The 12208-nt window shown below is 37.6% G+C and overlaps 1 protein-coding gene across 3 annotated transcripts in view; it reads left to right on the top strand.

The window, feature by feature from the left end:
* The first annotated feature begins 7210 nt into the window (after window positions 1–7210).
* The window catches only part of col24a1 (collagen type XXIV alpha 1 chain), a 116457-nt gene continuing 111459 nt past the window's right edge, over window positions 7211–12208 (top strand). For 2 of the 3 annotated variants that reach the window (XM_028443819.1, XM_028443820.1), the window contains exon 1: window positions 7236–7679. In XM_028443819.1, the coding sequence (XP_028299620.1) occupies window positions 7627–7679 (53 nt within the window). In that variant the 5' untranslated portion in view covers window positions 7236–7626. Of the gene's footprint in view, window positions 7680–12208 lie in introns of all 3 variants that reach the window. The other variant, XM_028443818.1, reaches the window with a different exon arrangement.

The raw sequence follows: 12208 nt of genomic DNA, 5'->3' as shown, positions 1-12208 counted from the left end.
TAAGAATAATACTTATTTTTTACAAGTTTTAGTACAAGTGTTCGCCACAGTTTTTTCTTGTTTCTCTTCTAAAGCCTCATTCACTCTGTCTCCTGTGCTTTGTGAAACTTGGTTTGGTCTTTGGATTCCTTCTTTTGCTTTGTATCTGTATGTTTATCTTGCATTGGTTGTGTCGGGGGTTGGTTTGGAGTTTTGGTTCTGCAGGATCTTTAGCTCGGGATGTGTGGGTGTTTTAATTTGTTTTTAATTAGTGAAGGTATTTGGTTAAATTCCCATTGGGGTACTAGTTCAGTATTCTGTATTTTTAATTAATAGAGAAACTTGTTAAGGTGTTTTTGGCTTATTTCTTGGTCAAAGTTATAGATTGTTTTCTGTTTCATTTATTCCGTATGTTTGGGGGTCGGAGCTCCTTTTCTGTTATTGCCTCTCCCTGTTAGTAAGTAGACGGAGCCCTCCTTTGGTTCATTCCTCACACAGGTGTGGGTCATTATCTAATAGTCTTTGCGATACTGCTAAAAGCTGCTGGGGACGATCATTTTTAACAGATAAAGACATCTATAGGCTGTGTTCGAAATGGCACACTCCGTACTATACATTACTGAGTGTATACTGTCGACTCTATACTGTAAGTATGATTAGGATGATGACCTTTCCCACTTCAGAGTACCTTGAAGTTTCCCAAGATGCATTTCGAACCTAATGTTAAAAACCTGCAGCACACTGAGGCAAAATATCTCCGTTGATTCTCCACCTCTGAAAGTTCTGAAAGCATTTTAAGTGAGATAGTAACCAAGTAGAATATCAACATGTGCTCATTGGATCCATAAAACTCGCAGAAACACATTTCATGCCCACATTTCTGAGATTTTCAGAGACCCACCACTGTGCTACTGACTAAACTTCTAATTAACTTCAAAACGAGAGCCCTATTTACAAAATGGTTAAAAACTAATGGAAGAGAACAAGAGATGCTTTTGTTTTGAAAAGGCGATGTTTGACTTTTAGCTTGAAGGTTATCCCAGAACTATTTTAGATTCCGCTCGCAATGCATCATGGGGCGGTTTAGTATGGCTGGTGTGCCCACCATGCACACGAAAAAAATGTCCCCATATAGTAGCCTATACATCCAGGTATTTCTCTTTCCATACTATCTAATGTGAATGCACAACATACTAATTTTGATGAGTAATTCGTTAGTATCCGATTTCAAACACAGCCATAGTGTAGGCCTCATTGATCAATAAATCAAGAATATTTTACAAGCAAACAAATGTTGAAGGTAGAAATTGTTGCTTGAAAGTCTGTTTTCATCTCCACCATAAACGTTGCGTTTTGCTGACAAAAATGGTCATTTGACTTGAACTTCGGAAAAGTTTTGCGCATTGCATGAATGGATATGAAGTCCCGTAGACTGATGCAAAAAAGTGTTTTAACTTAATTCCAGGAAGACGGAGATTCCATTTTTGTTTTGGTTTGGCTACAGCATCTCGTACCTGTTATAAGTCTCGTACCTGTTATAGTACCAAGTACCTGTCACTCCACGTGATATTCGACTTCAGCCGCATTCAGATTTTTTTTTTAAATCCACTTGGTTTGTCAAGAACTTTCAATGAGTGAGAACGACATAAATGTCATTTTGGGATGTTACTGTGCCATTAAAATATCAATCAAGCAAGTTGGCACCAAGTTAACAAACTGAGTGAAATATGAAGACATTTTGCATTGGGTAATGATATCACTCCGTGTAAACATTGAACACAGGCTTCTGTAAGTATATTTCTCTCAGGCTCTTGAGTACATCTAAAACTCTTTGGTCATTGCCCAAAAAGCAGCAGTCTATGGAACAGTTGGAATCAAAGATTTACTCCACTGGACATTTGGCAAGGTAAGTTATTGAAGCTGTGGCGGGGAATACCACATGTAAGCAGACACTAATCATTTTTATAAACAAGAGAATTGGAACTAAATCTGATTACTTGACACTCCATCAGTATTTCAGTACAACACTTTTTTTTAGCGCGATTGAATAATCACTGCACATCTGGACGTGTGGAAAAAAAGAGGAAATCCATCTTCAACAGATCGTTAGATTTTATTCGAAAGTAAATTTTCACAGGAAATTCTTACAGTACAAGAGGACACATACTTTCATGGGGATGATAATGTTTGAAAATCAGCAAAATGAGAAGAGAAAAGTTGAACGACTCCAGTATCTCTATCGCGGTCTTGGCAGAGAACCAGCATCACAACATATTTTATTTCGTGGAAGCTGAGGAAAACATCTGGTGAAAGGATTGCACCCCTGGCCGAGCTGCTGGCTGATGGAGAAGCCAGTGATAAAGGATGAGACACTCCCGTCCCGCTGCATGCTTCCTCGTTGGAGACGAGCGACTTTGATGGAAGTTGGAAAGAGTTGGGCTCAAGCTGCAGATCCACAGACACCTTTTTTTCCTGTCAACGCAACCTGGTTTCTTTTAAACTTACTGTTTAAACTGTGGCTGATATATGGCATGTTTTAGCAGAGGTGTAAAGGGTACTGATAGATCCTACTCAAGTAGAAGTACTGTTAAATTGTACTCAACTACAAGTAAGTCATACATAAAATACTCAAGTACAAGTAAAAAGTTGCTCAATTAAATAGTACTCAAAGTAAAAGTTACTAGTTTCTTTCACCCCCCACATTTATTTTTGGTAATAAATCTTGCCACGGTTACCTTGCATACAGTAAACGTCTCATGTATAAACTTAAAAAGGAAGAGACCAATACTTGCATAATTAGAACTTAATTTATTTTCCACAAAGGCACCTGTATGAAATAAAAGGTTTGTCAAAATGTACAATTATTTAAAAAAAAAAAAAAAAAAAAAAAAAACACCAATCAATTCAATTCAAAATAAATTAAAAAAAAAATCTCAGGCTTTAAGAAAAGCTACATTTATGAACTCTAAAACAGTGCCATATGCGTAACAACATAATAGGTAGAAACCACAACCTGAACCCAAGAAAGTGGCTAGACATTGATCAGAAATGGCACAAATAAGAACATATAGATTATTTGATTGTTGCTGTCTGGTCCTTTCTTTTTTTTTTGTTGTAGTTTCACAATGTTTGTTGATCATTTCAAAACAAAATAACAATAATTTACTCAGTAAGAGTTGGGTGTAGAAAGGATGAATTACTATAAGTAAAAGGACTGATATAGAAATATACTAAGAAGTACCCATGAAAGCAACTCATTTACAGTAACGTGCAGTGACGTGCCGTGAGCACTAGGGTTGGGTAGGCAGGGCGTTGACCATTAATGTCAACACCAATAACAATTTCATGTTTCTGCTTGCAACTTTTAATTCAATTCAATTAAACTTTATTTGTATAGCGCAATTTACAACAATGTCATCTCAATGCGGTTATCAAAATACAAAATTCATGATAAGAAAGAAAAAAACCCAACAAGATCCACATGAACAAGCATTTAGCCATCTAACAAAATCAACATTGTAAAACACCATTAAGGAAACACAAAGAATTATTTAATATAGCCTCCATACTCTCCCAACAAGATATATCTCATGACACAGCTGCGCAACCATTGTTTGTGTTGGAAACATATAAACACGGAGAAAATGACAACAACAACTCAGAACAGCCTCAGTGAGGAGCATCCACAAAGCCAATCCTTCCATTCACTGTGGAAAATACGAACAATATTCTGACCTTACCTTTGCTGAAGGTCTGGTAACTCAGGTGTTGGTCTCCCATCTTGTCGTTTTTCCTCAAAAAAAAGTTTCTTTATCGTCTCTAGCGCTGTCATCCCGCCTGTAGTGTAATCCCGCCCACGAGCTAGAGAACGTAACAGCAGTGGCCACGTGATATCAATTCACTAATGCACTGTGAACTTACGCATAGCATTTAGCATAGCACGGTTACGTCCAAAGGCTGCGTAGAGAGCTGCCTTTTTACGTAAATGGTTGTCATCTTGGGGAACTGACTGCGCATACGTAAAAACACGCTATGGGAACAGAGGCAGAGCAGCAATGTACTTTTAGGAGGGGGTGTGGCCTCCACCTGCCTTACAATGGAGTGAGACTGTGCATCGTCTCTGCCGTAGCAGGAAATAGCGATGTTTAGTCATTTGGGCTATGAAAAGCACAAAATGCTGACACTTTCAAACTTATAGGTACTGTAGGCTATCGGAAATTGAAAAATAAATAATTTATAATTATAATATAATTAAAACAAATAATCAAAATCTCAATTCACCCTTGGGTAGGCTCTGTCTACCTTGCCTATCCTGACTGCACGTCACTGGTAACGTGAGTACTTGTAATCTTTTACTTTCACATCTGTATTTTAGATCTTATAAACGCTCCTTTTCATTCAGTATTTCATTCAAGAACTGTTCTCTTTGTCTCCCTATAGTGTTTCAATGTTCTGTAAACTGCAAAACATATGGACTTTGTCACTGCCGGGGCTTTGCCAAAGCAGTGAGAACATCCAAGGGAGGATGTTGGGGTGCATGGGGGAAGGGGAGTGGTTCCAGGGACCCACAGAGGTCTGACTGTTTGAGGTTACTGGGTTAGCCTGGATGGGGAGCTGTAAAAAAGTTACAGTCTGTTTGGGGGAAACCGATGAAAACGATAAGAAAAAGTTTCAATTTCAAGAGAAAACTGCAGTTTTTTTTTTTTTTTTGTTTTTTTCAAACCGAGGACACAGAGCAGGAATATTTCTTCAGAAAAGATGTTTTGCAGACGTTAAAAATGTGCTCTTTAGAAATCAGAGCTGGAACAGTAATAATGTTTAACAGCCTCAAACCTGCTGCTCATGGCACTTTAATAACACTTTGTTTTTATGTGAGTACAAGTTGGAAGGCTGCGTTTAAAAACCTTATTGGCAGCTGGCCAAAGAACACAGGTATCCTCATTCTGTTGAGTCATGCATAGAAAGACTACACACACAGGTGAGCATTTACACACTCCCATCATGATCTTACCTAGTGGGAATACGCATATATTACATGAAATAACCATAAAGTTATAAACAGGTACATTTAAACACTACCAGTAAAGGCCACTAGGGGGATAAACAGTGTGAGGGAAGAAAAAAATTCAATATATGAAGTTCATGAGACTTGACAATATTTTTCGAAAGGGAAAAAAGACCAAGAAAAAAAAATAAATAAATGCAGTGTAACTATGCTTTTATTTGACTTAGTATGTGCATATTTACATATTTACTCTAAGTATGACCTTTTCAAATAAGCAATTATAAAATGTAAAATTATCAATAATCAAATAAGACCATTTTTTCCAATTTAAAGTGCAAAAAGTGTCACTCTTTTTTTTATTTATTTATTTATTTTTATCACGAACCAGAACAGTCTACACAGCCCAGATTTAATATATGGACAATATTAGCCTGTACACATTTTTTGGCTAACTTTGTGTCCTGAAAAGTAGTGGGAAAGTTTTATACAGTAAGTGCAAAAAGTAATGTAGCAAAAATGCATTAAAATGAGCAAAAATATGGCAAGAATAATAGATTAAAACATGACAAGTTTGGTGTAGTGAAAGGGTAAAAATAAAGAAAAATGGGCTTAAATGTAAAAAAATATATATATTCTTAGTTTCTTGAAGGCATCTGGCGACCGCCTCCCAGTGTCTCGCGACCTCAAATGGTGTCCTGACCTCAAGGTTGAGAACCCCTGGTTTAGATAGATGAAACCTTAACATCCAATGTACTTATTGTACAATCTCAGGGTTAAAAAAAAAAAATAGAAAGCACTTTGCATAGGGCTTTATTGCTGATTCCTAATGACTTAAGGCAGATTTCTTCAAAACACAAGGGCTCAAAAAACATTAGATTAAAAGATTGGAAATAATTATATACAATGGGAAGCAAGTTTCTTCCAAGACAACCAATCTGTGAAGAGAAAAACATACATGTGTATAAAGTATAAAGAGGGTTTGGCTGCTCTTGTGCTTCACAACAAGGACTGACTGAGACAATCACACTCGACCAGTGGTTCCCAATCTTTTTTGTCCCGTGTACCCCCTTTGTCAAATCATGTGTACCCCCTTCATATCATTACCCTCTCCATAATTTCATACTGTATGCTTTTTCAGTTGTGGAACGGCGGACTCTCCTAAACCCTGAACTGTGTCTCGAACATTGGTTCCCTAAGGCTTCATCTACAAATTCAAAACAATGAGTGGAATTTAAGGTGGAATTTGAAAAAAAAAAAAAAACTTTATTGTGATTATTTCAATAGTAAGTACTTAAAAAAAAGTTTGAGGGTATTGTGTCATGGCAACACGTTGATGGATTCAGCTGCTGAACAGTTTCCTCCTGTTTTGGGGTTCACTGTAATAAACTCATTGTAGTTGACTCATCCCTCAGTGGTTGAAGCTGTTCAAGCTTTTAGTCATTTTGCTGGTTTGTTCTGATGTTTGACCTTATTGATTGTATTTTTTCATTTAAATGTACAGCAAATTCATTGCATTTACCAGTTGACAATAATTCAGTATTGTTAATAATTCCAGCAAATTTATTTTGTCTTGTTTTTGAATAATATGTTAAGTTTAATGTATTCATTTGTCTGAATAGATGAAACCTTAACATACTATTTAAAACTCACCTCTTCAGACAATCCTACTCCATCTAGACACACATTCACCACACCAATACTGTACTCTGTTTTATTCTGCTGCACTTGTTTTTAATCTGTTTTTATTCTGCTGTTTTTATTGTGTTTATTTTAATGACTGCCCTGTACAGTGTCCTTGGGTGTTTTGAAAGGCGCTTTTAAATAAAATGTATTATTATTATTATTATGCATAAGAATTTGAAGATACAAGATACTGTTTTGTTGTTATTTCTTGATCTAAATTTATTTTATTTTTAATTGTTTTTCAGTTAGATATAGATTAAATCAAACATTATTCTATGTAATTTTAACTGTATAGAATTGAATACACTGTGTTGTCTTTATTGAGAATGTATTTGAGAACAAAGGTTGCAGACCGCTGCCCTAGGGGTACACGTACCCCTGTTTGGGAACCGCTGCACTAGACCAACACATCAGGTTGGTCTCCTCTGCAAAAAAAAAAAAAAAATTTTGAGCCAAAAACCCTTGTGATGTCACGACTCAGTGACTGGTGAAATCCAACACCAGCAGCTGGTAGGAGTCGTGATGGGGTGAAAACAGCAGAGCTTCTTCTTGCTTCGGTGCAAGTCAAGGCACAGCAGAGTCCACCGCCTGGAGGGAAAGACGCACACACCAGACCTCCTGCTTCTATACGGTCTATCCATTCCTGCAAAGTGCTGCTGCTTCTTCTTCTTTTTCTTCTTCTTCTTCATTAGAAGCTCCAGAAAGAAAGTTTCTTCTTCTTCTTCTTCTTCTTCTTCACATGCAGCTGCAGCGCGTCTCCGCTTTGGATAGAAAGTAGCGGGTGTCTGCGCGCCGTGGAGCGCACAGGAGCCGCAGGGACACACCGCGTCCTCGGACTGGAGTACGATGAGGAGGTTCTGAGGTGGCACCAGGTCTGGCCCATGTTGTGCCGGTCATCCCCTCCTTGTGTGTGATTCCGTTTTCGCCCAGATCTCTGCTGCCTGGACAAATGCATACAAATGCATTTAGGAGCTCAACGGACAAGGAGTGGACACGTTTCCGCGGCAGTAACGTAAGTGAAGTGAAGCACAGATGTTTGAGTCTGTGAGGGCAAAAAAAACCTGCTCAGGTTCTCACCTGGAAGAACATTCAGAGGGTTTCCTATGAAAAGTGTGCACAGGAACTGGAGATTTATGTGGTTTTGGTGATTTTAATATTCCTTTTTATTTATTTATTTATTTATTTTTTGCCCTTTGGTATTAATAGCTACAATTTGTGTCAAACTTCAGGCCCGGGGGCCAAATCCGGCCCTTTAGAGGAACTGATTTGGCCCGCAGGTGAAAGTAAAAATGACAGAAAATATGAGTTATTGTGTAAATTACCAAATAGTTTATTTGTAGATATCTCAGCTAGAGCTGGACGATATGGACCAATAAATCTCATGTCTCAATGTTTTTTTCTCAAAATGTCGACATACAATATAAATCTCAATACTTTTTATTCATTTGAAGTCTGACACAAAAGACAATTCGGGATTAAATTTGCTGATGCATAATGCCACACAGGCACATTTATTCACAAAATGTGCCACTTTTGGCTATTTCTCCTATTAAGGACAGCATGTGTGAGTGAGTTCTGTAGTGTGGCTTGTTTAGGGGAAGGTCTGGGTTAGGACACACTCAGAAATCCATCTAACTGTGCTTTTCATGCTGTTCAGAGAAATAGTTAAAGAAAACAAATGTTTTAAAACAAAATAAGCTATAGAAAATATATGTTGGAATTTATGGCCAAAATAGAAAACTTGATATATCTTCAATCCCAGTCCTAATCTCAGCCCCTCCAATGACGCAAATTCAATGAAATTCCACAATATAATGCTTATATCACGTGATGGCTGTTATTTTTCATTTTAAATTGTTGAAAGAACTCTAAATTTCTTCAGAATCTTGCATTTTCCTTCAAATTATTCCACAAAATTAGATTCAAGTTTTAAAAAGATGGCTCAAAAATCAAGTAAATTTAAAGAAAAATCTGTATCTCATTGTTTGACTATTGTAGGTTCCTTTCTATATCAAATTATACACAGAAGTACAAACTAAGGTGCATTATGTTGAAATTGTTAGTTTCCCCGCGTGAAATTTGCAGCCCATTTGAGATTAAACTGGTCTGTATTTGGCCTTGAACTAAAATGAGTTTGACGCCCCTGGAATACAGGTTCAGCATCAATTGACCAACTACTGGCGAGCTTCTGCATCTATCTTTGCATAAATCTGACGATACGTTATGTACGATTAACAATTTGCTTATCGCTATACGATATATCCCAATACTAAATAATACAATATACAGTACATTGCGATATATCGCAATATCAAATTTCATCTTTACAAGTACAAAATTGTATGAAATACAATTTATTTCTCTTTTTTTAAACTTGTAACAAGTAAATGGAAGCTAACTGTTATTCAAGTACCAATACTGAGGTAGTTTAACAAGGTCTGATGTGGTTCACTGACAGCTAGCTAGTGACCGGGCGTTTACGTGCTATGCATATGTTAGCGCAATTAAATGTTTTTTTTTGTTTAAAAACATGATTAAAAATATTAATTATTTGCAGTAAATAGCCGAATCGATATTTTTATTAGTTTTATGTTTGACAGCTGCCTTTGAACACACTATGTGATCAACCAAAACATAAACAGTCAAGGTAATAATAACAATCTCCTGGTTTTGTCATTTGATGCCTCTGCAGTGAGGAATTCTTCTTACATAGTAAATGCATTTAACTCCAACTGTTAAAGAGTGAGAGTTCCATATTACAGGAAAAAACCAAAACAACAACATCTACTTAACACAGTTAAAGCCACACATTCCTCATGGAAGTGTGCATTATTGACTCCCAGCGTTGCAGGTTGCTTGTCCTGGTGCCCACGACACAGGAGAAGTCAACCATCTTCTTTCAGAAGTGAGTCCAGGTTTATGCATCCTTTCCAGAGACGAAAACAAACAACAAAAAAAACAAAGTTCAACATGTTGCACTTTGCGAAATGTGTTCGCTTTGCTGGAAGACACAGTAAACCTGAAATGCCTTTTTTTCATCCTCGGGAATGAAAACGAGAGCCTTATGTGGGAGCGAATGTGGCCGACAGAGTTGGAGTGAGTGTATGCATCAGTGGTTAACTGGCTTCTGAGCTCCAGACAATCACCCACTGTTGCAGGGAACGTTTGAACTGCACAGCCCTCAGACATATGCTGCTGTTAACTGAAAACATGCTGTTTCTGGTTCTGGTTCTGGGCTGCGAGGAAGCACGTTTGCAAGGAAGAAGACGCCTCATACTGACAACAGTCACATGCTGTTGGAGACGTAAAGGATTTGGCTTTACGTTTCTATCGTGGTGAAGCAGATAACGCCTTGTTAGTCTGAGAGTTAGGGCTGGACGATATGGACCAAAACTCATATCCTGAAATTTTTTCTCAAAATGGCGATGTACATACGATATAAATCTTGATATTTTAAATTCAATTAAACACAGACCAGAAAAAACATTCTGTGTTAAATTTGCTGATGCAATTTTTTTTTTCTACAAGGGACAGCATTAATTCACCATCTTTGAAAGTTCTGAAAACATTTTAAGTGAGAAAGTGACCAAGTAGAATATCAACATGTGCTCATTTGATCCATAAAACTTCAAAACAAGAGCCCTATTTACGGAAGCGTTTCAAAACGAATGGAAGCCAAGAAGAGATGCTTTTATTTTTAAACGGGAATGTTTTATATTTAGCTTGAAGCCGGTCCCAGGACGATATTACATTCTGCTTGCAATGCATCATGGGGCGGTTGGGTATGACTAGTGTGCCCACCGTGCACACTAGTCCCCATATACTAGCCTATACATCCGGGTATTTCTCGCGTACTCAACCTTTTCATACTATCTAATGTGTTTACACTACATACTAATTTTGATGTCAGAATTAATACGAGTATTACATTAGTATGACATTTCAAACACAGTAATAGTCTAATTTTCACTCTTAGATTCATGCTAACATGAGTGATATGGTCAGTGGGAAATAAAGTACCTAAAGGGAGAACATGTAAACTCCACAGAGAGATTTGTGAAAGTGGGGCTCAATCCCAGGATCATCACGGCTTTGTAGGACAGCAACGTATCGTATGTCAATGCAACAAACAAACATCCATAATATGATTTACACGTTTTTAAAAACACTCACATTTGGAGAGAACATGCAAACTCTGTTCAGAAAGATATGGGACTGAGAATAATCCTGGGCATCAATTTGGGAAACGGTTCTACCTTTGCTCCCTGTGTTTGTGTTTGTGTCGTAAATTATCGATGTTTTCTTGAATTTTCTTTCTGGATACTGAATGCAGCACTCATATACAAAGTAAGATAAACAGAAATTACCAGTAATTGGCTTTTTTATGGATTAAATGTATTTAATTTAATGTAATGTTGCTGGAGACAAAGACGTAGTGCAGGCCTTGCTCGAAAAAAAAACGTTAAACGTTGAAATCGCCGCTCAAAAGTTTGTTTTGATCTCCACTGTAAATGCTCGATTTATTGACAGTTTTGCGCATTGCATTGTGGGATGTGGAGCAAAGCTATGGCGGATGTTTATTTTGGTATTTACTTAGAAAGCTCAAATCCGGGCTAAATTGAATGTCTCGTGGAGGAATACCGGGAACAAACTAGAACATAAATGGTGTCAAGCGTGAAGAAGCACAAGAAATTACAGTAATGAATTAGAAACAATTCTATGCTTCTCTACATCCCACAATGCAATGCAGGAAACGTTTCTAACAATTTCAATAGGACAGTGTTTACAGTGGAGATGAAAACAACTTTCGAGTGGCAGCTTCAACCTTTTACATTGTTTTTTTTCTAAGAAATATTCTTTGATTTATTGATTTACAAGGCCTGCACTATGTCTTTATCTGATTAAAAACCATAAAAAAAACCTCATCTCCTGCAGCTTTAACTTTATTGTTATACCCAAGAACTGATCTAATCTCAACCCCTTGTGGTTAAAAAAGCCCCCCACCCCAAAGTGGAGAATACCTGCTTTCTGTCATTACTTTAAATGACGCCAGGTGGGAGCTCGTTCTATTGCAGTCTACTCGTCATCCTCTCTACCGAGCGGCTGTCGGGACTTTCTCCTGTCTGTCTGTGTCTGAGTGAGTGTATTTAACCTCCCCCTCCAAACATCTGCAGGTTCCTCCACATCAGGAAAAGGGCAAACCAATAAAAGGCTGCTGGAAGTTTACTCACAGCCCTTTGTCTGCTCGATGTCTTGTGGACTCAGTCAATCTTTACTCTGGTCTGTGACTGACCTCTTGACTCCGACTGCCAGTGGAGTGAGTCGACATAGAAATGTACCAATATGCTTACTCTTTCCATTTGTACTCATCAGTTACTTGCCTTGGTGTACTTTAACTAGAATACGGCAGATGGAGCCTGATGCTAATGTTAGCTGCTGATTATTTGGAGAAATGAGAACAAGCTCACTTAGGCTTTGTCCAAAATGGCATACACGTAAACGTACTACTCGTACTAAGTTTAACGTCAAACTGAGTATGTC

Source organism: Gouania willdenowi, chromosome 4 (assembly GCF_900634775.1).
Source record: "Gouania willdenowi chromosome 4, fGouWil2.1, whole genome shotgun sequence".
NCBI lineage: Eukaryota > Metazoa > Chordata > Actinopteri > Blenniiformes > Gobiesocidae > Gouania > Gouania willdenowi.
Note: the sequence above shows the minus strand (reverse complement) of the source record. Positions and strands in the feature narration are given on the sequence as shown.